This window comes from Pectinophora gossypiella, chromosome 20, assembly GCF_024362695.1.
Source record: "Pectinophora gossypiella chromosome 20, ilPecGoss1.1, whole genome shotgun sequence".
In the NCBI taxonomy this organism is placed as follows: Eukaryota; Metazoa; Arthropoda; class Insecta; order Lepidoptera; family Gelechiidae; genus Pectinophora; species Pectinophora gossypiella.
Window position 1 is genome coordinate 11779170 of NC_065423.1, and position 27624 is coordinate 11806793.

The 27624-nt window shown below is 38.0% G+C and overlaps 2 protein-coding genes across 3 annotated transcripts in view; one reads left to right on the plus strand and one right to left on the minus strand.

Annotated features, from left to right (window-relative positions):
- The window catches only part of LOC126376243 (TWiK family of potassium channels protein 9-like), a 406126-nt gene that overhangs the window by 95283 nt on the left and 283219 nt on the right, over window positions 1–27624 (plus strand). The gene's annotated exons all lie outside the window — the stretch shown is intronic.
- On the minus strand, window positions 15994–19424 carry LOC126376409 (uncharacterized). Its single transcript, XM_050023736.1, has 3 exons — window positions 19304–19424; window positions 17890–18895; window positions 15994–16080 (listed from the first exon to the last, which is right to left on the minus strand). Exons 1-2 carry the CDS (start codon window positions 19422–19424, stop codon window positions 17895–17897), a joined length of 1122 nt encoding a protein of 373 aa, XP_049879693.1. The 3' UTR covers window positions 15994–16080; window positions 17890–17894.

Consider the following 27624-nt stretch of genomic DNA (forward strand, 5'->3'; position numbering starts at 1 on the left):
TTTAGGACTCTGTCGCACTAACATATTTGACATTTAGTGAGACTTACAGTTCAATTTGTCAAAAAAGTTAATGTGACATGGTACCAAATTCTATACATATCAATGCTCGTTACCGTACAACACATGCTTATTATAACCACATTATTACAAATAACAGTGACATGAGTATTTCCGAAGCCCCCAGGGTCTAATACAACGTTTGATTGCAATATTAACGAATTGCTCTTGTGTGCCATTGTACTGAAAGGGATATAGCGACATAGTGAGTTATGCTCTGTTTATTATTAAGTAAATGCTCCAGGCTGTTTGTGCTATTTAGTTCCGCTATTATTTGGTATTATCTGGTAGTTTCCAACTAGTCAATTTAGTTACTTTTTAACCCCCGACGCAAAAACGAAGGGGTGTTATAAGTTTGACGTGTCTATGTAAATGTGTATGTGTCTGTCTGTGGCATCGTAGCTCCCAAACGGAAGATTCGACTTTAATGCGGTTTTTTTACCGACTTCAAAAAAGGAGGAGGTTCTCAATTCGACCGTATATTTTTTTTTTTTTTTTTTTATGTTTGTTCGGGCATAACTTCGTCGTAAATGAACCGATTTTGATAATTCTTTTTTTGTTCGAAAGGAGATATACCCAAGGGGGTCCCATGTCAAGGAAGTCAGGATCTGATGATGGAAGACCAGAGAAATCGAGGGGAATTTTCAAAAATCGTAGGGGCGACTAGTGCGTTTGTAAGGTCATATTGATCGGATCGATCTTTAGGCTTCGGGAAAACTTCCCAACCTTCGAAAACTGGTCAGCATCAGGGCGACACCCTATGGCCTGGCAAAACTATACAACCTGGAGCAATTTTTCTTTCACGAAACGTATTTAAATCTTGATCAAATCCAATCGCCGGTGCAAAAAAACAAAATGGCGGAAAAACAAGATGGCCGCCAAACAAAATTTTGTCGATTTTGGAAGAAGCCCCTCTGGGTAAAAATAATGTATGGGGCGCTTACTCAAAACGTCATGTAGAGTACGGAAATACTTTCTGGTCACCAAAAACTGCTCCGCATCAGAGAGATACTCTACGGCCTGGCAAAACTATCGCACGTGAACCAATTTTTCTTTCAGAGCACTTATTTAAATCTTGCTCAAATTCCATAGCGCGTGAAAAAAAAAACAAAATGGCGGAAAAACAAGATGGCCGCCATACACAATTTGTTTTTTCAGAAAATGTCTTGGGGGTAAAAATGATGTAGGTATAGGGGTGTGATCAGACCGTCATCTTTGAAAACTGCTCCGCATCAGGGAGACATCCTACGGCCTGGCAAACCTATTGCACCTGGATTTTGTTTGTTTCCACGACACCCATTTAAATCTTGGTCAAATTCTGTCGCCGGTGAAAAAAAACAAAATGGCGGAAAAACAAGATGGCCGCCATACGAAGAGGGACAGTTTCGAATAAACAGAACCACGCGAAATCTACTGTATCTATATGTGTGCGTGAGTGTGTATGATAGCAGCTTCCACTGACAACCACATGTGTGTATGTGTGGGGGTGTGTGTGTGTGTGTGCGTGTGTCTGTGTGCGTGCGTGTGTACGTGCGCGTTTGCGCGTGTGTGTGTGTGTGGGTGTGTGTGTGTGTGTAAACATGTTCATCAATAATAATTGTGATCATTACTAATCATATATTATTATATTTATATATCAATATAAATCAGAAAATCTGTCTGTCTCTGCATCCTTGCTCGGTCTAACCATCACTTAAATTCGTAAAATAAAATAAAATTTTTAGCAAAAAAAAAACCGACTTCAAATGCAAAACTAAAAAGCAATAAATAAATTTACTTCACACAAAGTAATTAGTACGTATTTTCAATTAGTTAATTAATTTTATAAATCTGAAGTCGGTGCCAAGTAAATGCTACAACAACCCTACTACAATATCAAATTACTATGTACACACAATATTGTTTAATACCTATATCAAAGTAATTACAAAACAATCAGTATTGAAAAATATATGAATCGGTACTTCGTTGTAGCATTTCTGTTTGAAAGGTGTATCAGTCGAGAGTGTTCTTAGGTATGTTTGGTGGAAATCGGTTCAGGTCTTAACATAACAACATTAACATTATTGCTAAGTAGCAATCTCTTCCAGGCAACCTTTAAGTATAGGAGATATTGAATATTAAATAATATAGCGGGATAGTGCAGCATGGGAAAATGGGTCTTCAAGGTCATCAGGTCGTTTGTTAAGTGTGATAGGAATGTTACACGCTCAGTTTGCTTACAAGCATATGTGGAATAAGTTATTTTTGCTTTTTATAGAGCTTAGCATTTTTAACCGTGTGTCATAATAATTGAGTAATTTTTTTGGTCGGGGGTTTTCTAAATTTTAAATTGTTTACTCAACGTCAAAACAAGAGATTACTGTGGAGTTTGTATGAAAAAGCAACCTCTGGCGACATAGAAAACCCTCTGAAACTCCTTAGAAAACTTTCTGGGCAAGCTTCATCTTAGGCCTCGTCAATACCTTCGGGCACGTCTGGGGTCAAGAGCAAACCCATCAAAGGTAAAAAAAAGTGACAAAATGTAGCACTTATTATTTAATTTTTCATTATGAAAATTCATAAATAATTTAAATAGAAAAAAGAAAACGTTATTTATCACCTTTAGATCTGTCTTTATTTAGTAATCATAATTTCATAAATTTATCTTTGACTTAGGCAACTATCCAATTTTATATGTGACAGGTTAGAATATTAGCCCCGATAGACCATAGCTGGCGAAGAGTGGATGGGTGTACTATAAACCTCTACCTACCACTTTGGGTATACAGGCGTGATGTTATGCCGTGTAGAAAAAAAAACATGAAGTAAAGCGCCATTTTGAAAATTCAATCAAAAATCAGTGATTCTTGTTAACAAGGCACTTAAAAAATTTCAAAGAATTTATCATCGTAATTGCAGGATTCGCCGTTCTAATTGACTTGTTTTCGAAGATTATTAAAACGTTTAGCAACTTGTTGCTCTGGCTACCCTGATAGGAATAACGGGCGCGAGTTACGTCTGTCTACGTCTATTATCCAAACATGAAATTAATATTCTAAAAACAAAATCCAGAAAAGGAAATAGCATTGATAAAAACATTCAATTTTACTTAAAGTTCAGACATTGATTTATCGCCCGTCTTCTTATCAAATACTCATATTTAAATGTTACAAGGAAAACTGGCTATATAAAATTTATGGAGACATGACAAAATGGAGTGATGGATGGTCTAATAAATTTTACAGACACAAGAGTACTTAGATCTTTAGAGCTGCGAGCTTACACACAGTGATGTCCTCGTTGATGTTAAATATTCCCGTTATAAAACTCTTTAATAGTAAGGACCTCACCTGATTGTCCGAAAGTAAGATGATCCGTGCTTCGTTGGTCTCGGTTACTACTTACTACAAATAACACATAAAGAGCACAGGCCTCCCCTCAATCAACCGACGGTATGGAGCAGCGTAGTGCTCCAGTGCGGATTGGAAGAGGTATTTTTATGGCTTAAAAACCGGGGTCAACGGCTGAACGTGGCCCACGAAGCAGAGAATCATCTTACTTTTCTCGGAGAACCAGGTAATTCAAGCCTGCAAAGTCCTTGCGAAACAAAGACCAGTCTCACAAACACAACTCTTCTTGGTAGAATATATTATATTATTTTTTAAACTTTTTAGATACGTTATAGCTTTGGTGCCGTGCTACCCCAGTTGCTAAGATTTTCACTTTGAGGTCGCAGATTCAAATCCAGCATTGATTTCAAATTCATGTTTGGATCATAAATGATTATCGCGTGCTCAGCGGTGAAGAAAAACATCTAAATCCACATTTCCGATAAATGCATTTTCGGAGATATGTGACTTAATCTGTACTGGGTTGGCTTTCCCTTCGCGGGTTGGAACGCCAGACAGGCAGTCGCTTCTATAAAAAACCGGACCTGTCAAATTTTCAGGTTAGGTAAGCTGACCCTGTGAAAAACGGGATAATGCTAAGGAGATGATGTTATAGCATGGTTTTTTGATGTGATTTACATCGTAGTGTACCTTTTAAACTACATTATTTATACTAGAATTATTACGTTACGGTGTCACTAACACCCACAAGTACCCGTATTACGTACTTGTACGGCGTATGAGGGACATCGTAACAAATTCTGAGGGGGATGATTCAGAGTTAATATCAAGTGGAATTTTGCATCGCATAGTATGGTAGTAGAAATAGGAATATTACGTCCAAGAAATAACTTTGGACTTAAATGCGATTAATAATGACTGATAAAGATATCTATGTCACACAACATTGATGTAAGGGACCAAAGTTGTCTGGATACTTGCCAAATATACGACTAATAGATTTGGATCGAGCCTTCGACAAGAATTATGTTTACCACAAGATAAGTTTCGCAAAACTTTTTGATGCTTGTTTTTATTTTCTAGCTAGATTTTTTGCTTGGAATATGATAGAATTTTATTTCTATAGCTGTCAAAAATAAAGTTAATCCACAAAATTCACATTTCCGAAAAATGCGTTTCAAAGGTATGTGAGCAACTTGTATTGTATTGGGCTGGTTTTCCCTTCACGGGTTGGTAGGTAAGACAGGCTGTCGCTTCTGTAAAAAAACTGTCCTGTCAAATCTTCAGGTAAGGAAAGCGGACCTTGTGAAAACGGTATTACGCTAGGGGGTTGTGTGATGGTAAGTAGTTCCATCTCGATGATTGGGATCTTATTTGCTAGATTATCCCATAATTTGCTTGATTATGTAACCCTTCGCCCCGCACTAATTCATATCGAGCATCTAGCTGGACTGACCTCACACCCTTGGTGCAGTCAGTCAACAACAGTCTCACTCTCACTTCAGTGGTAAGGCGGCATAGAGGAAGAATGAGATTTTTGTATGGAGTATCCAAAGTTGTACTCAATAAGGAATAACACTACGTGTAGAACGGAAACTCGCCGCTCCCCACCAGCGTCTGAGCTAAATTTACCACACCCCTCCCCGAATATAGTTTAGACTTGAATCGTAAAGGCCGCGCGCGTACCGCTGTTTTTATTTTTTTATCAGTTTTTTTTATCTGACAGAGGGCAGCAATAACTGTCAGTACTATTCAGAAGCGGAGGACAGGAGTCCTAGTATGGTTTTGTAATAGACAACTCAGAGCGCCATCCCACTTGCGTCAGAGTACTGCGGGGCGGAAGGCAAGAGGGAAACAACTGCCCTATTTTTTCCTAAAAGGTAGCATGGAAATTGCTGCACCGACAAGAGCGTGGCTCTTAAATTGATGATGATGAGTTCGAATTTTGAAATTGGACGCCGACGTTCTTTCGTCTGATTCGAAAACTTTGTTTTCACTGTAATTGCCCGCGCTAGCTCGCTTGCACGGCGCCTATAAATATTTATTTTCATGACTGTTCATCAAACATGCTAATTAATTTGCAATCAAATTGAACGTAGGCTAAATGCTTAATGTAAATGCAATTAATTAGTTCAGTGAGTTTTTAAGTCAAGTGTAAAGCCCTTTCTATTGTGAACCTTCATTGTTCGTAATTTATTGTTTGTGGTTTGTATGGTAAATAAATAAATAAACCATCTTTTGTAAGTAGTACTACCTATGTAAGTAATGACAGTTAAATTAAGAATTGTAATTGGCAGCCCTCAGACGTCACACACACAGTTGCGCGTGTACGATAATGTCAATGTGTAGTGTCTGACAGGATTAGCAGAACGTAGTGGGTAGCTCTCTGGGACAGGCTAACCTATAAAATGCGGTTCTATGACGATCTTGTGGCGTAGCGAGTAGGCGCTGCTACTTCAAAAGCGCACCCCTGATGCCGGGCAGCAGCGGTATCAGTACTGGTAGGAGGCCGAGTAAATAGATTCTAGTAGGGCTCTAGCTAGAAAACCGATTGAGAAATTGGTCAGTGTACTGTGGAACGGAAGGCGATTGGGGCAACCACCGTTCTACACGCCCTATCTATGGAGTAATGAAAATGGAAGCGATTACTTCACCGACAAGAGCGCAGCTCTTAAATAAAGAGAGAGAGAGTGTCTGTGGGAAACGAGGTTGTTTGTATGAAGCGTTCGGGGTGTGTTCTGGGCTTTTTCAGACTGAATTCCGTCTCAGGTACTTTTTCACTCAATAATAACTCTAGCGACGTTGTTTGACTACACATCAGAAGATGATACAAATCTTTTGAAACATTTTAATAAGAAATTACATTTGCACTCCTGTCGTATGACAAGCGTGATGTAAATACTCCCTTCATCCTCTTCACCTAACCCCACCATCAAACTCATTATTTAGTCAAATTACAATGTTATGACGTCACATTTCCGTAACCATTGCAGGAAAATGTTGATTCATCTCTCGGAAAACCAAAATAGCTTCCTATTGACAGTACAAATTCATACGTCATATGAGAGGCTGTAGATAATTAGCTGCTCTTATGCGATATATATCACCTCTCTGCGTGCTAAATTAAAATATTCAAAAGGATTTAAGCCTGCGTCAGGCGGGGTTGGGCAGCGTTAGGGTGACACGCGGAGGCGTTTTTCATTACTACATTATTTTCTACTCTTCTTCTATCGTATCAGGGTTACTAAGGGTGGCTCATGTAACGACTACTTACTTACATCAGTAAGTAGCAACCGGGACCAACGGCTTAACGTGCCTTCCGAAGCACAGATCTTACTTTCGGGCAATCAGGTGATCAGCCTGTAATGCCCTAACCAAACTAGGGACCACAAATATTTTTTTATGAAATGTCCTCACCGGGATACGAACCCAGGACCTTCGGATCGTGAGCCTAACGCTCAACCACTGTATGGCGGAGGTCGTTTTCTACTGGAAACAATGATTAAATATACTTTTTGGATAACTGGCCGCTCCCGGGACTGTTTCCGTTGTAAATATTCTTTAATGGTAGCTACACTGGCTGTCTTTTTCAAAATGTTCTTTCTTGTACTTTGGTTTTATCTGCCTAAAAGTGAATTGTAGCGTTGACAGCGACTCCCAGAACGGCGACTGCTTGACATCACATCTGTCGTTTGCATGTACAGTTCAAAACACAATTTTAATAACGCTACATACAATATTTTTATTCCACTGAAATAAATACATTTTTGTTTCATAATATAGCTAATAAAACTCTTTTTATATAAATTTTGCGCCTTTTTTACGGACCGACACAATGATATCTTTGTTAATAACTTAACATAAACTCACGAGTATATCCCAATTGAGGTACTCAGCGATAGCTGAGTACTATATTATATCATCATCATCATCAACAGCCTATATACGTCCCACTGCTGGGCACAGGCCTCCCCTCAATCAACCGGAGGGGGTATGGAGCATACTCCACCACGCTGCTCCAATGCGGATTGGTGGAGGTGTTTTTACGGCTAATAGCCGGGACCAACGGCTTAACGTGCCCTCCGAAGCACGGAATCATCTTAGTTTTTCGGACAATCAGGTGATTCAAGCCTGAAAAGTCCTTACCAAACAAAGGACAGTCTCACAAAGTGATTTCGACAATATCCCCATCGGGAATCGAACCCGGACCTCCAGATCGTGAGCCTAACGCTCTAACCACTAGACCACGGAGGCTGTTATATTATATAATGTATATAAAAATATAATAGATAAAAAAGTACGAGCCGAAAACTGAGCTTCCTGTTGGATCGACGTGATAGGTCGTGAACCATATCGCCGCTGCCAATAATAATCGAGCCAACTGTCTTAGTGATAACTGCACTTAACATTAATTAATAACTGATCCCCATCGGCGCTCCCTGATTGAGAAGTTAGCCGATGTACCACAGTACCACATTGACTACTAAAACAATGAGACTAATAAATAAAAATAATATAAAATGCGCTCATGATGAGGTTGGTCATTGATCTCACCACAAGAGAAAAAAGAAGCTACTTATCCTCCCGGCTACGTCATAAAAACCGACGGGATTAAATGGAAAACACATCAGCAGGCTCTGTACGACATATATCTACCGTAGATAGCATTCGTCGCGGCTATTGGACGAAGACCTCGATATAATTTGCGTCGCGCGCGGAGGTTGCCATCCCGTGAAGTCAGGGGAGGATTCGTTATTTTTGAAACTGATGTTTAGGAATAAAGACACTACTATCTACTCAGCCTGTATCACCAACTGCTGGGTATAGGCCTCCTCACTTTCACGCCATCCTTTCCGGTCCTGTGCAAGTCTCATCCATTGCCAAGTATTGTGCTTATTTTATGCGATTGTTACATTATGTTATATGAACGGCGTCTGTGGTCCAGTGGTTGAGCGTTGGAGTCACGATCCGGAGGCTCCGGGTCCGAATCCAGGTGGGGACACATCACAAAAATCACTTTGTGATCCCTAGTTTGCTTAGGACGTTACAAGATTGTTCGAAAGTAAGATGATCCGTGCTTCGGAAGGCACGTTAAGCCGTTGGTCCCGGTTACTATTTACTGATGTCCGTTACGGGAGCCATGTCAAGGGCCTTTGGCGGCACAATCATAACCCTGACACCAGGGTTGATGAGGTTGGTATTCCACCCCACAACCTACACGATAAGAACATCATGTTACCTTCTGAATCGCGCGTCCTGTCAGACTTTCAAGTTTTGCATGCTTGTAGTTCTTTGTATTTTTCTTCTCCGCTCGTTTCTGCAACAAAAGCGCATCCTTCGCTTTCCCTCTCCCATCTCTTCCAGATTAAAATACAAATTTACTCATTGAAAACGTTTTACAGGCAGATTACCTCGCATATTTATTTATTCCCTTCTTGTACTCGACGTTTCGCGTGGGTAGTCACGTGAGACGTTTTAAAGTAAGTATAAAAATATTTATTTAGTATCATCAAAAGTCGAGACATATCTTGCCTAGTTTGGAGGAAAATCAAATCAAATCAAATATACTTTATTGCACAGGACTAAATTTCAACAATCATACATAACACACGACCGCACAACTTGGGCGGCCTTATTGCTCTAGAGCAATTTACAAAAAACTTGCAACAAAAACATTTCATTCGTTTTTTCATTTTCATTGTGGTTTGAAAATTAATTAGATACAAAAGATTTTATTCTAAACAGGGAAAAATCGCTCAAGATAGCAAATGTCCAATAGCCGTCAAACAAATGTCAAAAGTATTTTAATAAGTGTTACGAATTTTCAAATTTTAAGCGAATTCATTTTCCGTCATACAAAGTTCGGGTATTATGACATAATTCGGAATTCAAACTGGTACTTCCGGGGTTGAGACGCACATTCTGACCTTTATATGTAAAATCCGCTCGGTCAAAGCCAGGTCGCTTAAATATTTTTAAAATTTAATATCGTTTATATAATGTTATGATTATAATCATTATAATAATAATTATGATCATTTCGACGAACATCCCATATGTTTTTTTATTGTTTTGTGAAAATTTTAAGTATTTATTTTGTATTCTATTCTATTGTTTTCTATTAATATACTTACTATACAATAATAATAAAATAATAACGTAAATAAAATTGAATTTCTTTTATCTTTTGTACCGTCTCTAGTACAAAGTCGAGTCAAAGAATTTATTTCAATTCTTTATCTAAAGAATCTCCTGACTAACTCGATATTACGAGAAAATAATTTATCTCAAACAAAAGCTGGATACATTTCTGACCTAACAAAGGTAACAAGTTCTACCATAAAATAATTGCTCTCTTTTACAATGCTTAAGAAAATAACCGAGTAAGAAAAGTTAGAGACAGTTCATGATACTGCTACAATGCTCATAAAATATGTGTCTTGTTAGCTATGGTTTTTGAAAAAAGTGTGATATCTTGTCTATCTTTTAATATATAATTAAATAAATATATAATAATATAAATAAATAAATAATATATAATTAAATATGTTTAATATATATTAATATATATTAATATTTTTACTAAAGCCGAACTTCGTTTTTGTCTTCTAGCCTGTCCAACGCTCCTTAATTGTTTTATTTTTGTTAGAAATCCTGCCAAACTTTACTATTATTTTTTTCATATAATGTAACAAGCACTGTGCAGGCTTGAATCACCTGATTCCGTGTTTCAGACGGTACGTTAAGTTGGTCCCGGCTATTAGCCGTAAAAACATCACCAACTCGCAGTAACTCGGAGCAGCGTGGTGGAGTATGCTCCATACCCCCTCCGGTTGATTGAGGAGAGGCCTGTGCCTAGCAGTAGGACGTATATAGGCTGAAATGTTATGTTTTGTAGCATGATTTTACACGATATAAGGATTTAATTTATGATTACTACGCAATGAATGGCGCATTCAGTAGTAACACAAGCGCTAGTGTGGTTACGCGATACCAAAGAAGCAACAAATGAGGGGGTTAGTTTTGTAATGCGACCGTTGCGTCATAATATACGATCGTTTTGTGCATATTTCGCTCTCATCGGCTATGCTCCCGTGGAATCTCTCCATAATAAGAACTCAGGGTAACTTAAAACAGTATGTTGCGAGCATTTCATTTGAACAAGCCTTAAAAGGGTCCGGCCCTCAACTTAATTAGTTACGGGCTTATCTAACAGACAAGGTGTGCATGTTAATTTGGTTTCCATGCGTACATTACATATTGCAGAGGTGGACCTAGTGAGGTCTCGTCAAAAAAGGTGGACTAAATATCGGAAGTATTCGGAAATACGAAGTCTTCGTCTATCGTATGGGTTGTGAGGTGAATTACCAACTTCATCAACCCTGGTGTCAGGGTTATTATTGAGCCGCCAAAGGCCCCTGACATGGCTCATGTAAAGAGTACTTATTTACATCAGTATGTAGTAACCGGGACCAACGGCTTAACGTGCCTTCCGAAGCACGGATCATCTTACTTTTTGAACAATCTGGTGGTCAGTTGGGGGTTAGTGAAGTGGGCTATATTTTGAAGAGCTCGGTGGCGCAGCGGTAAACGCGCTCGGTCTGCGATTGTTAAAGTTAAGCAACTTTCGCAGAGGCCGGTCATAGGATGGGTGACCACAAAAAAAAAAGTTTTCATCTCGAGCTCCTCCGTGCTTCGGAAGGCACGTTAAGCCGTTGGTCCCGGCTGCATTAGCAGTCGTTAATAACCACCAATCCGCACTGGGCCCGCGTGGTGGTTTAAGGCCCGATCTCCCTATCCATCCATAGGGAAGGCCCGTGCCCCGGCAGTAGGGACGTTAATGGGCTGATGATGATGATGATGAAGTGGGCTATGGGGAACTATGGCGCTTGGCCGACCAATGTTAATAACAAAGATACTCGCCAGTCACTTGATGGGCCACCTATCTACCTAATATGTAATTTATTATTATTAGTGTGATATGGTGCATTGAAAAAGATTTAGACAATGGAGGCGCAGCCTAAATCATTTAAGTACTTATCATGCATTAAAGATTAAAACCTTTTTATGTAAACAGTACCGAGTCCAATATGAGCGAATATTTGAATTCATTACGTGAAATCCGAACGACATAATCTTATTGAGTTAGGCTGTGTTTGGAATTATAAACACCTTGCTTTAATTACATATACGTAAATAGATTAGGTAAAGTGAGGAGCCGTGGAAGCCTATTTGGGAGAAACCCAGACTCCTTTTTGAGGTCGCAGGTTCAAATCCAGCACTGGGCTAAAACTATGATTTTCGATCGTTAGTAATTAACTTGTAGGTGATTGGGATTTCCGTTTGGCTTGGAAGGTCGGACAGACAGTCGCTTCTGTAAAAAGCAGGTTAGGTAAACCGACCTTGTGAAAACGGGATAACACTGCTAGGGAGTCGATGAGTTATGATTCTACTATTCTTCGATATAAAAGTACTTGTACTTATCTGTATAGTTCATTTGGAATAAGAATTACGGCCTCTGTGGTCCAGTGGTTAAGCGTTGGACTCACGATCCGGAGGCCCCGGGTTCGAATCCCGGTGGGGACATATATCACAAAATTCACTTTGTGATCCTTTGTGAGTTTGGTTAGGATATTACAGGCTGATCACCTGATTGTCCGAAAGTAAGATGATCCGTGCTTCGGAAGGCACGTTAAGCCGTTGGTCCCGGTTACTACTTACTGATGTAAGTAAGTAGTCGTTACATGAGCCATGTCAGGGGCCTTTGGCGGCTCAATAGTAACCCTGACACCAGGGTTGATGAGGTTAGTATTGCACCTCACAACCCACACGATAAGAAGAGTAAGAATTGAAACGTATTTTTTTTTCTTTTATTCGTCTTTCCTAGATTAGTCCCTGCATCATATTTAGAACAAAATTTGAAAGCTTTCAATTTCCAATTTAAACATTTTCATGGCTAAAAGTAAAGGAAGAATAGCTTTACATTTAACGGAGGATGCTAAGAGGGCTATCCAGTTAATATTATTTAATTACGGATTATAATTTTTTAGCACCGACAAGAGCGTGGCTCTTAGATTGATGATGATAATTTTTAAGGGTCCGTTAATTTTTAACGCCTTTTAATTATGTTTGGACTGCGAGGCACCCTCAGGCCTGTTGTCTTAAACGTTGTACCGGGTGAGAGCCTCCAGCGCTCCCCATTTGTCCGGCCAAGTAGTTAATGCCATCTGCGGCAAATCTACAATAAGTCACGTCAAAAAAAAAAAAGGACTGCGAGGATAAGAATAAACAATACTATTTATAGAAAGGAACGACAGCCACTGTGGTGTAGTGGTTAGAGCGCTAGGCTCTAGATGTCCGGATTTGTTTCCCGATGGGGACTTTTTCAAAATCACTTTGTGAGACTGTCCTTTGTTTTTGTAATATAATTCCGTACTTTGGAGGGCACGTTACTACTTACTGACGTAAGTGAGTAATCGTTACACGAGCCATGTCAGGGGCCTTTGGCGGCTCAATAATAACCCTGACACCAGGGATGACGAGATTGGTAATTTACCTCACAACCCACACGATAGAAGAAGATCACCAAACTAAACCTCTAACAACAGAATCTAACACCTCCGCGTATTAATAACACGAGCGAGGAAGTCATTACACTAAACTTACATTACCCGGCGGAAATTTATCTTCAGGCATTTAATTAAAGGTGAGGCATAATTACAAGGAACGGTAACGGAGAGAGCGTGTTGGAAGATTAAACCAACCGAGTGCATAATGTTGGGACGAGGACACAAACGCTGGGCTGGAAACGGAACATGGTTTTGGAAGAAATACATTATCTCGTTTTTCACAGGGTCCGCTTACCTAACCTGAAAATATAATAGGTCCGGTTTTTTTCAGAAGCACGTTCAGCTGCTTCTCTTCCCGGGAATGTCGTAAAAACCGACAGAGGGATTGTGTCCTCTAACATGATGGACTAGTGTTATGGGCGATAGGCTGATCCCTTATCACCATAAGGTTCATCATATCCATCTTTGGACTTCGTATCAACAGTGGCTGCAAGTTGTCTTTGATTACTTGTGGCTCTGCCCACCCCATTAAGGATTACGGGCGTGAGTTTATGTATGTATGTATGTATGTTTTTCAGAAGCAGCTGCCTGTCTGACCTTCAACCCGCGAAAAAACCAGCCCAATGAAGGTTAGGTCAAAGACCTCCGAAATGCATTTCACGGGTGGTCTTCGATGTTTTCTTCGCTGAGCACATGATAATCATTTATGATCCAAACATGAATTCGAAAATCATTGCTTTAGGCCCGTCCTGGCATATATATATATATATATAAAAAAATATATTTAACAGAGATGGTACATAATAATATTTGCAGTTGTGACCTCCTAGTAAGTGTGAAACACCTGTGTCAGAAGGTCACGCTCCTACATATCCATAAGTACTTGTTGGTACCAAAAGTCTGAAATATACCTACATCGTATTATAAGTAAACAATGAAGAAAATATAAAAACAAACGCGTGTGTGTGTGTGTGTGTGTGTGTGTTTGCCAAATATATTCAAACCAGTGATATTATCCTTCATCTGCTCTGTTATCTCTCTCTCTCTATCTTTTTTATACCATTTCTCTGTTATCATGCTGTTGTTTTATCTGTCACTCCACTAAACACCACAGATGCTACGCAAAACCACGAACTTGACATTTGCGCATATAAGTACAAGTTAGTGCGCAATGTCAACAAAGTGAAAATGACATTATTGCTTTGTTACATGAATTGCTTTAATGTGGTATTTTAGACTCCTGTTGGTTAAAAGCCACATCGAAGCAATTCATCTAAAAAAGCAATATTGCAATTTGACATTCGCGCATATAAAAGAAAGTGCGCAATGCAAACAAATGCCAAATTCAAACGAATTGCTTTGATGTGCCCTTTTTAACCCCCCTGGTCATCTTTAATTGGATAAACATGGGATCGGAGTCTACGAGAAGTCAAAGTCACTAGACGTTTTAAAGTCGTTATTTAATTTTCTCGTAAACTTTTTAGAACAAAGGATTTTTTTGCTGTGTTAGGGTTTTAAATTATTTTTAAGCTCTATCAATCAGGAAAGATTAAATTTTAGCTATTGTCAGTTCAAAAATTAGTCTTCTATACTTTCAAAATAATTAATGATTAAACGAACTTACCTGTACGTGAAGTTCTATCATAATTATACGAAGGCTTCGTCCGAAGAGATTAGCATAACACTTGTAGTATCGCCTAGCAATCGCCTTTTTCACACTATATTTTAGAGTAGACTCACATTTTCGTTGTTTTGTTTTTTTTTTTTTTATGTGGGTACTTCCAAACACTCACTAGGAATTCCGGTCGGTAGTTGCTTCATTTAGTTTATAGCTACAATAAATATTACACGACAAATTGGGGATATTGACATTACATGGGAGGGAGGGATGCTAATCTCTTCGGACGAAGCCTTCGTATAATTATGATAGAACTTCACGTACAGGTAAGTTCGTTTAATCATTAATTATACTCGGCTTCGTCCTCTAGATTAGCATAACACTTGTAGACTTTTAGAGCCTTATAATGTCGTGAAATATTTGTGGTAAAAAAAATTAGGAAATAAAATGCTTTTTATGTTGTAAGAAATACTTATAATGATCAATTTCTGATTGCGCTACTCATTACAGCTTCAGCTAAGGAAATGTTTCCTTCATCAATATTTAATGGCCTATTATAAAACCTATAAAATGTAACAGAGCTGCCGCTCCAGCCAGCAGTCCTTTTTATGATGTCAAGACTGACACCAAGTCGATGGGCAGCGGAGGTGGCTGCATGCCTTGTACTGTGCGCACCGAACATCGAGACATCTATGCCACTCTCTTGAAGAGTACTTCGCACCCACCGGCTCAGTGTCTGTGTCGACACAGCTACATGTGGTTTTCGTAAACTCACAAAAAGTGATTTGAAATTTCTACGAAGGCTGGATGTTCTGGCTACGTATGCCACCAGTGTCCTCCCGGGGCAGATTTCGGGCTTCTCGTGAAAGAAAGGCAATTTTAAAATTGGCTGATTGGCACCTACTCTAGACGTTTTAATGAGTTCAGGAATTTTTATAATAACTTGGTCTGTTGTCACTGAGATATTATCTACGGAAATTTTGGTCATAGTCTGCATTCTATGTGCAGTTACTAATGCCAATAGAGTAATAGTTTTTTTAGAAATGATTTCTAAGGTTAAATCTTCGTTGGGATAATATTTTTGCAAGCAATTTAAAACTATAGAGGGGTCCCAAGTTGAATCATATTTTGGGAGAGGGGGACGCAGACGAAATATGCCCCGGAAGAATCGTTTGATTAATGCTTCATCTAGACCTATTTTTTCTCCTAATACTAACATTAACGCTGATCGACAGGCGTTAAGTGTACTATATTGAGCACCTCTTGAATACAAATCAGTTAAAAAACTAATTACGTCGGCAGTTGAGGCTTCATAACAATCAACATTATTCATCATACAATAATTATGCCATTTCTTTAAATACACTTCATATTGTTTCAATGAATTGGGCGACAGTGACGCCAACATAACATCTAACGCAGAGGAAGGCACGTTGCGTCTTGCAAACGCCTCCCGGACAAAATTGCGACTGCCAGGGTAACTTTGGCATGGAAGTTGCGTCCACTGAAAAAATCAGAGAAAACTAAGTTTTCATTAGCTCTTAATAACAAAGGTTCAGATATAAGAATTTGTTTGAAAATGGGGTACCAGGGTTGCGTTTGCCATAGTGGTAAAACAACAATACCTTCAGCTCGGTCTGTTACTATCTTACGCAAAGTTTTCAGTACCATCGAAAAAGGTGGGAACGCATAAAAGAAGTAGTTTGTCCATGACACTGTGAATGCATTAACGGCGCAAGCTTCAGGATCACGATGCCAGGAAATAAATTTCTGACATTTACGATTAATCCTACTTGCGAATAGGTCTATCTCAGGATGGCCGAACTGAGAAACAATGCGTTCAAATGCTTCTTTTGTAAGTTCCCACTCTATGTCTGGATGGATACGCCGTGATTCAAAATCTGCCTCTGTGTTTTCCTCAGACCGTATGTAAGAAGCAAACACGAATAAATTTCTACGTTCGCACCACTGCCATAATTTTTTAGTAACCTGGGTGAGGTGTGGGTATTGAATACCTCCCATCCGATTAATATACGATATAGCGGTGGTATTATCAATACGTAACAATATTTGGCAATTCTCTAGATTCGTTGCGAAGACTTTCAAGTCCGAAAAAAGCAGCTAATATTTCCAAATAATTGATATGTTGACATTGCTCATGTTCGTTCCACATACCACTGGCTCTCCCGTCTTCGCAAGCGGCCCCCCACCCCGTTGTTGAGGCGTCAGAAAATATTTCCAAGTCAAACCTATCCTGTTTAATTTTGTTCACCGAATGTTGAATAGCGCGATGCCACCACCTTAGATCGGGTAACGCGGTTGAGGGAATATACATATAACGTTCATAATTTTCGTGATCCTTCAAATTTAAATGTTTGATACGCTCAAAAAATTTGCTGTATAGCCAGCCATATTCTATGGCTGGACATGCTGATATAAGAATGCCTACAAAACGTGCAAATTCTCTGATTTTACATCTTTTAACATGAAACATCTTTTCTATTTCAGTCTTTATTCGTTCGGCTTTATCCGAAGGCAGGCTGACATGGAAATTTTCTGAATCTATACGGTAACCGAGAAATACACATGATTTGCTCGGTACCTGGTAACTTTTTTGTTCATTTATAATGAATCCAAGAGCTAAGAGCAAACTTTTGGTTTGTGAGACGTTTTCCATACAATCTTCATAGGATTGTGCTATTAAAAGCCAATCATCTAAATAGACAGTTGAAGCGTAGCCTGCGGAACGCAAAATACGAGCGACAGGTTTCATCACTTTCGTAAATACATACGGTGCGGTACTGAGACCAAATGGCATCACATTAAATTCATACAAATTTGAACCCCATTGAAAACGTAAATACTTTTTGAAATCTTTGTGTATTTTAATTAAGAAATATGCATCCTTGAGATCCAATTTTGCCATATAGCAGTCATTAGTTATTAATTTTAATGCAGTGCGTAAATCCTCGATCTTAAAATGAATAGTGTCTATAAATTTATTTAATTGTTTCAAATTCAAAATGAATCTTTTTTTACCATTTGGTTTCGGCACCAAGAATATACTAGAGATAAATTGACCTTCGCACGGTGAACATTTTGATATTGCACCCGATAATTCTAAGTCATTTATAGTTTCACAAAAAACAGCATGATCAGGGTCACGATCAGTTCTCGCTGGTGGAACGGAGACTTGGTAAACAGGCCGTGCGAAGGGTATTTTATAACCGTCGATGTAGGACAAGATTATAGGATCGCTTGTTATTAACGACCACTGCGCGTAATGTAACGCGAGCCTGCCGGCGTGACTCACTTGCTTTAGTAGCGGTTGCTGCGTGACCGCTGCGGCTGTGACGTTTTTGATGAGTTGGAGCGAAGATTCTTCGTCACAGTATGCGTCATCGCCGTCTCCCTGTTCTTGGGAGCTGCTGTCTGCTTGCGGTTCTCGTTCGAAGACTTCCAGTTTTTTGACGACCCTGGTTTAGGGTTCGTATTTTGCTTCGGTCTTGCGGAAAAATTAGGTGCCTTCAAATCTGTGCCAGATTTATTAATGGCTTTTGCACTTTTGAGTGTTTCTTGAAGGTTATCTCCAAATAACAAATTACCAATTTTTGTTGCTTTCAACTGTTGTTTTAAGTCTTGTTTAAGCGTTGAAAGAACATAATTACGTCTGGTTAGGGAGTCGTTATGCTGGCGTTCGCAAATAATACGACCGGTGTCAATGAGCAGCCGTAATAAATCCGGCTGTTTATCTTTAAGAGCAAGCACCATTGTAATGGCTTCTCCGAGAGACGACAATGCACAAGCTAAGAGTTTCTGCTGCATCTCGATCGCTTTGTCTCTTTTGACAACCCATTCTGTAAGAGCAGCTTTCATTTCTGGGTTGAGCGCTGGAGCATCTACCAGCTTACAGTTGATAGGTATTTTATGTTTATCAACTAACTCTTTTCTGAGCTCCCTGGCCAATCCTGTGGTCACATAATGTTCGAAACGTATGCCAACATCCTTCTGGATTTCTGGTCCATAACTCTCGCATTGTGTGGGATCCATTCCCAAGATCTCCATTAAGTCGAGATCTAACACGTCTTGGGACTCATTTTCGGTCGCAGGTTCGATAGGCGTGAACACAGTGTGGGGCTCGACGCTAGCCGAAGGCGTGACGATGTACTCCGAGGATGCGCCGGCGGGTGACGCGGCACGTGCGGTGCTGCGGTCGCGGAGGGACGACGATGAGCGCTCGGCATAAAGCACACTGACGAGATCATCATCTAATACCGCGGCGCGTGAACTGGAAGCGACTGAGCTCTCATTTTGGCGGTCTGGAATAATATACCGCAGAATATTAAAAAGAAAGTACAGTTTCAAAAACTGAGAATTTATTTTACATATTCTTCGTTTATTTTTTTTTTTATTTTTTTTTATGACTAAAAAAGTTATTCATGACATTGCACGATAGGTAACGATTTATTATGATAAAGAGATAGTCTCTAGAACTATCCACATTATCCATCGTTAGTATAGGCAGGTATTGGTAAGAAGTAGTCTCTGGAACTACCCACTAAATACCACATAAATTGCCTATCTCGTTAAGATAAGAAACGAGTATATTTTATAAAGAGATAGCCCCTAGAACTATCCACATTATCTAGAATAAAAATAACATCGGTTATAGAAACAATCCCTCGAATTGCTCACGAAACCGTTTAATTGTTAAAATAAGTGCTAACCTCCTGGTGTAGACCGACGGGCACGACGGGCAGGCGGCGGCTGCATTGACTCATGCTCCGACTCGCTCGAAGACGATAAAACACGCACTCGTTTTCTTCTTGATTGGGATTTTTCTAACATCCGTATTCGTTTTGACAATTCCTTTATACTATTTGATGACATTTTTAAAATAAAATAATATTACTTTAAATTTATTTTACAACTGACGTGCGAAAAGGCTGAGCACTAGCACACGAATGAAGCAACTACCGACCGGAATTCCTAGTGAGTGTTTGGAAGTACCCACATAAAAAAAAAAAAAACAAAACAACGAAAATGTGAGTCTACTCTAAAATATAGTGTGAAAAAGGCGATTGCTAGGCGATACTACAAGTGTTATGCTAATCTAGAGGACGAAGCCGAGTATAATTGAAGTAACCAACTCTTTTTTTACTTTTAGTCTTCGTTTAGAATATAATTTATAATCCAAATCTATTATGACTGGTCGAGGTTAAATAAAAACCTTTTCTTAATCTGCTTAAAATATGAATAGAATTGGATTGTATTGAAATCCTAAGAATTTTTCAAGATTAAATAAATTTTAAAGACGGAAAAGATTGACCTTTGTTTCTTCGCTAGATATATCCTTACGAGACTTACTTAATTCTTTTACTTTATAATTTCTTACTTCAAGTGCTATTTACTCTCTTCTAGCTGCTATTTACTGTCGTCTTAATATCTGTTCATTATTTATTAAGCTTTAAAGAAAGAAAATAATTAGGAGAAAACTGAAGAGAAATCCTATTGAGTACTTATCTGACTTAACAAACAAACAGATTTGTATTATTATTTTATTAATGGCGAATTTTGAAGACATTTTTTTAGTCACGCTATAGTTAAGTAGTTCAGGGGGGCTAAAATGGCCACATCGAAGCAATTCATCTAAAGCAATATTGCTATTTGACATTTGTTTGCATTGCGCACTTATTTTAAATGCGCAAATGTCAAATTGAAATATTGCTTTCTTAGATGAATTGCTTCAAGCTGGTCATTTTAACCCCCTAGGTCTTGTTTGCATACTTTCATATCGGAAATGTTCTATGCGGCCTTTCTTTCAAGCCACACTTTAGAAAAGAGTATAAAAATTACGCCAATCAAAATCATCAATCAAAGTCAGCCAAAAGCCTCATATAAGTCTTATAATAGCTTAAGCAAAAGAGAATCTTCAAGAAAGTCTAACTAATTAAGTAGGTCTCGCAATCTCCAATTTCATCTATTTACAATTAACGATAATCTAAAGCTCTACAGTTTCACCAAAACGCCGACCCTTCAGGACTAATTTCCTAGATTCAAATCTCTTCTAATCTCCGATAATATTAATCCCGAGTGTAATCTTGTGTGTTTCCAACCTTAGGGTGTGCTTACATCACACGACAATAGGACTGGCGACCGCAGTGCCCATTTGTGTCTCGGGACAAATATCCTTCCTTCGCTTCCTTCGCTTAACGTTGAGCACTTCGCTTCGCTTCGTAATGGTCGTTGTTATGTCTGTCGTCATGAGTGTTATTTTGTATATAGTGTTGGGATATTCTTGCTTACATAAATTTAAGTGGATTATAGTCACTTTATCTAGCATACTAACAGTACAATGCCAGTTTATCATAGTACGAGTAGGTATATACATTTTAGGTTCTTCATTTAAAGTGCTTGGCGGCTTTTTCTGATTTGTGACTATGCTCATTGTAACAGAACGCACCACAATAATCGTCGCGGTTGGAGTCATCTAGTTTATTTTCAATAAACTTTAATGTACATCAATGTGTACAAATATTTGTCTAAAAGTTAGTAAGTACTTAACAGTAACTAAAAGGTTTAGCTATGGGGTGAAATATTTTTTCGACATTTATTTATTATTTTCGTCCTTTTGAATTTATATTTTTATTATTATAATATTCTTTTATTTTTAGACTTTAGACAGGGAAAAAACCATAATTGGAACTTTGAGAAACATGTAGGCTTTGTTTCACCTTTAGGCTTCATAATTTCATAGACCTACAAACAAATGGAATTCAGTGGTCTCTGCTTGCCCTGGTGGGAAGTGGGCGTGAGTTTATGTATGTATGTATCTACAAACCAATATGGAAGTGATAATGATTTTCTAGTGGTTATACCATTATTAAACTACTTAATTCTTAATTCGAATCTAGTGTTTCTATAAGGCGACTTTTTTTATTATTTTTATAAATTTAACGCCATCTATTAGGGAATAGTTTTGGATAAGTGCGTCTACTCGTACATAGATGGAGTGGGAAAAGGACTGACATTTGTGAAAAGCAGGACTTCAATTCTAGGCAGCTTGATAGCTAGAAGTCATTGTAGTACCATAGCTTGCCAATAGATGGAGCTGTACGATATCAATAAAAATAATCAACCAGGGTATTATTAATGAAACATACTATTTTTCTCCAAAACTGCTTTATTTACTATTGATGTTCATAATTAACAATGTACCTTTGATGTGAGAAACAGTAGCGTGCTTGTAGGCTTAAATCTTTCATCTTGCTAAATCTGTCCGTCATTCACATTTGTTTTCCTATAATTTTCTTGAATATCTGCAACAGATACCAGGTTTGGAGTAGATATCTGTCCCTCCTGAATCTTTGGACGATTCTGAAAGTAATTAATAACTGAAATTAGGGGTAAATTTTATGTAAGAGCATAATCACTGTCTAGTACCTACTAAGACGATGACTTGCATTTACTTATTGTTTCCACAGGTATTATTTATGACTCACAGGACTCTAATAAACGAATAAAAACATGTGAATACAATAGAAGTAGGATTCATTCTTATTCTCAAAAGAATATGAAGGGAGATCAAATCTCATCATGAAAGCCAGTTTTAACCGAAACCGTTTTGCTAATAACTTTATATTTTATTTATCAGTCCAGAAACTATTGGTTGATTTCATGTCTGGTGGGTATGTAATTTACTAATTATTATATTACTCATCAATAAAACAAGGTTGTTAGTGACTGAGCATGTGTAGGAATCTAAGGAATATTTGAAAAAATTTCATCTGTTAATATCTCATTAATTCCTAAACAGATTCAAATAATTCTTGTAGTCCTGATAAGAACTATCTCCCCACACATGGAGTTAAGTAATAAAATTTTGCTTGATTGCTGTTTGATAGTTGAAATTATCATAAGAAAAATTGGAACAAATGGTTGAAACAGTGACTTTTTGCACTACGAATTTCTCTATAAAATACTTAACGAATACAAAAGGTATTTATTAATTTCTTACCTGGCGAGTGAATATTTTATAGGATACATTATAAACATCGTCAAGAAGTCTTCAATCTTACTAATTATTGTAGCTAAAACCCGTACGTTGCATCTTATTTTGTCTTCCTTCCATTATGTTTCCCACTATTCTGTAGTCGTATTAAACACGATCTGAAAGGTTTCATAATTATAGTTAACACAAAAAGTACACTAATTGTCCAAACAATACAAACCACACTACTTGATTCAAGTGTTTTGTTTAACTGTGAGAACGAATGAAGGATATGTTCAGTTTACGTCACAGGAATACATAGATTATAAAAAGGTATACGAAATTTTAGAGTTTGTTAATTAGGATTCGAGATAGGGATGTTATTTTGAAAGAATATGTACGAATTTATGGAATAAAATTATTTAAAATACAAAAATAGACATTAGGATAGTTTGAATTTTCGCGGGAGTAGCAAGCACCAAAAGGGTGTCGATGTAAAAATATATGAATGAAGGGTTTTGAGCTGGTATATTTTACAAAATTGAAAATAATAGCTATATTACGTAGTATTTCTTGTTGAAATTGATTTATAAAGCAAACGAAGTTCGTACCTATTGTTTAAAATATTATTCTAATTTTTTAGAACTGTGATTCGCGAAAATTGAAAAAATCATGGAAAAAAAAGTAAAACTAAAATAATGCCAAGTGTGAATCGCATTATTTGGAGGGGTTCCGTGCCTACGATTGAAAGAACATTTAGTGAACAAAAACATGAACGTGGGTTGATCGTGAATTTTATATTGCTAGTATGTTGTCGTTGTTAATGACAAGCCAAAACATGCATTGGAGGATCGGGTTTGTAGAGTGGGGGATCTTTTTAAATGTTTGATTTATTGTGTTTCTTTGAATTTGTAGTTGTGATGGCAATGGAGATGCATTGTTTTTGAAAGTTTCAGCTACCTAATTGTCACAGTTTAAGAGATATAGAGGAATTTAGGTATTTTCATGGTTTTTGTCTCCAAAAACGGAACCGTTTTTGGATTGTTGACAAGGTGTTGTATTGTACGCGTTTTAGACCCTAAAATAGAACAATCCAGAAGTCACGCCACTTTTCGCGTACACAGAGAAACAGCCAATAAGGTTGAGGAGCTTGGTTTGTGTAGATTATGTAAATTACAGATGTGTGCGAGAAACGTCAGGCAAATGGTCGAGCGAGTGTTTGGTTTTTTAGAAATTCTACAAAATTGGATATATTTTTTATCTAAAATTCTGCAGTTCTGATTTGATAAATTAAATAGAATTTGATTAAATAAATAACATCATTAGTATTATAGTCTACTTAAGAATAAAAATAAAATTAAATGAATATTTTTATGTCAATAGGAAGTATGAGATTTTCAATAAATACCTCGATTGTCAATGTCGGGTAAATGTCATTTGGATGTTTTTGAGGCGCTAGTGGTAGCAATATCGCGATTGCCTGATAGATGAGAGGGAGCATAACGGGTATAAAAGGGGTTTTGCACGATTTTTTGGGGAACTTCGTTGGTGACTAGGACAGCAGGAGGTGCTGCCGGTTTAGGAATTTCAAGTCGGACTAGCTATTCTGTAAGTCGGTAGGGATCCGTTCTGCTGGATTACCAGCTGTCGCGACTTTTGAGAGCTCCGTAGCTCAGGATTACAGTGCGCGATTGTTATTTTGTCAAAATATGTAAATTTGCTCTTTAATCAGCTATTCGAACCTTCCGTGGTGTAGCTGATCGTCTACCGCGTTAGAATAGGGATTAGAATTAGCTTCCGTGCGTAGATTACGTGAAATTATGTAGGTTTTGTCCGACAAAAGTCCGCGGAGTGCGCTGTAGGGACCTTGTTAGGTTTTAAAATAGGAAGTGTGGTGTACTAATTACCTTTTTCTTACAGGCATCGTTGGAAACAGGTCAGAGATCATCAGATCTCAGACGACAGGTACAATTTTACGCTAAAGATAGGGCCCGATAGGAGTAGGATGTGTCAAAAGTGTGTAGGGAAGCTTGCGAACGTAGGGATCATGTGCTGCTTGTGATTGTTTACCTTTGTTTGTGTTTTGTTATTATTTATGTTATTTTATGTAGTTTATGTATGTTTATCTATTTAACATTTTGACTGACACTTTACTGACGCGTAGGGAATGACTGCTTGCGATATATTCTGACTGGATTTTATTATCTTATTGGTTATGTTTGGGCTGTGTGTCAATGTTTACAATGAAAATAGTACATATTGCCGCATAGACTGAACAAAAATGTTCTTCTCGTAGTTCTGTGTGTTGCGATTCACATTTCGAGGTAATATAATTATTGCCTGGAGATGGGGAGATCAGTATGCTGAATGAGGTATCCTTGTTTTAGAGGTAACCTCATGGATTTAGATTTTTACTTTATATTGCGAACCTAGACTGTTGGTCCAGGTTGGATTGTAATCTTGCTGTGTTTTATTGTAGTTAGAATTCCCCTGAGGATTCTATTCGAAAACCAATCTGAAGTTACACAGGGTGAACCTTTATGGTTTACGGCCTGCTACCTCACTGTGTCAATGTAGAATAATTGTAGGAACAGTTGTTGTTACCACTGTAACATGGTTCTGGATTGTTCTATAGTGGTGCTTTGGGAGATACAGCTATCTACAGGAGTGGTGCGGTGAGATATTATTATCCATGACCTTCTTTCTGATATTGGGACAGGATGACCATCCGCCAATATGAGATGAAGCTAGATAATCAGTATCGAGCCAGCGCTGCGACTTGGATAGTCAGGTTGGATTGCCTCCTCCTGATGAGCGGTTGTGCGTGGCGATGCTTTCGAGTATGAAGACTCTAGCCGATGCCATATAATCAGTATTGTATGGTATGGGTCAACTTTGTCCTCTTGTGTTATAATGTAAATTTATTATGACCCACTCTGGACCTATCAGCTCATTGTGGCTTATCAAGCCATGTAAATAATACAATTAATTACTAATTTGAATTGAATTATAAAAGTCTGGATACCATGAGATGAAGGTAATGGTATTGATAATGGCTTTTGAATAAACTTATATACTCTGAATCTGTGTTGTTATTTCACCTATGTGACTTAACATGACTTCTATATACTTACTGTATTGTCCGGGCCTGCCTGGCTTGATTACACTGATATACAAACCAATTCAACACAATTTATTTGTGTTATTTTACTATTCATCTACCTGATAATACCTTAATGTCACTGCTGCTAGTTTGTGACATACCTAACAACCTATATCTTGTCCAGGGGTTTACCTGGCCTGATTTCACTATGCAACTTGTTTGCTTACTAATATGGAATTTTATTGCAATAATGCATTTATGCATAACAATTACATCCAGTTTGACTGCATATATTCTTGTGATTCATGGTTGGTGTCATATTCATGACCATCCATCTCACACTCATACTTATTCCTATGGCTGGTGTTATTGCAATGCCGCTGAAGCCATAGTAGGGACGTTAGGGACATTTTTGCTTAGTATACTCGGGGTCAATCCAGTTCGGTAGTCTCTGCTTCTGTTGATCCTCTTGCACTGTGGTGTATTGGGGGGAGGACAGTGATGAGTAGCTGCGTATTGCCTTCGGTTGCTAAGTCGCTCATTCGTTTTGTTAGGGACCTTTTGCTTAGTATATTTGGGGTCAATCCAGTTCGGTAGTCACTGCTTCTGTTGATCCTCTTGCACTGTGGTGTATTGGGGGGAGGACAGTGATGAGTAGCTGCATATTGGCTTCCGGTTGCTAAGTCGCTCACATACTTACCTTTTTGCGCCATGGCTATGGTGCTAACTATGCATCACAATGAGTTGTGTTGTTAGATTGGATGTAAATCTGTCTAACTTAAATAATTTTATTACATATGTGAAATTGGTGTTGGGAAGCTCTTCCCTTTACCTACCAACTATTTACCTAATGCTCCTGATATGTCACATTTTTGTGCTTATCATTCCATAAAAAACCTATATGTTTCTTTCGGAGAGGGGCCTAAATCAGGGTAGGGCCTCATTCGCCGGTGAGCGTGGTCGGGGCTCGAAACGGCACCCTATACTATTACATTGTTGGTATGATATTCTAATCCTTTTCCTGTGTTCCTAGATCTTTTACAATAATAAAACCAAATTCCTAAACATATTTTAAATAACTAATTTATTTCTTACCTTCTTGTAAGTCTCTCTTGTTTAATTTGTTTAATTATAAGCTTTAATCAGTGTCATTAAGTTTAGGGTTGCTTGGCGTTGACTTAACTGTTTTTTTTAAACTATAAATATTTATAATATCTTACATTCCATTGCCCTATTACTGAGATAATTCTTTGACTTTCTTATGTACCCTAGTGACACAATTATAACCTATTTGTATTGTTATTAAGTAGTATATATGTAGTATATTAAGTTAGTATTATTCTTTATTTACATGCCCTCAATAACATGCATTCATATCTGACTCAGCTACCTTCATATAAAAGAGTTTGAGTTACTACAAAACACAACATAAGGTCCTACCTTTATACTAGACGATCACAACAATAATAATGGCCATTTTAATCACTTAGTTTGACTTTAACCCAGGGTCGAATCCTGGTCAGTTTAGTCGTGGATTGAGTGTGTGGGGTTAATAAGTATTATATGTAAGGGGGGGTCGTTACAATTTGGTGCCGTGACCAGGATTATGGGGTCTCAAATGCTGGGAAAAGATTGGATGTCTTGGGGGCGTGAAATTTGATATGTACGTGTATATAACTAGGGGTTTATAAAGATGTGAAATGTTTATGTATGTGTAATCTAAGGGAGACATTAAGATGTGTATGTATGGTTAAAATAAAGTGGGGGTGTGAAAATTTACATGTATGTATATAAAACTATAGCTTATAAATGTGTGAAGTGTTTATGTATGTATTAATGTAACCTAGGAAAGGTGTAAAGCTATGTATGTACATCAATAATGATGTGGAGGCGTAAAGTTATGTATGTACCTCAAGAATTATGTGGAGAGTAAAGTTATGTATGTATCTCAAGAA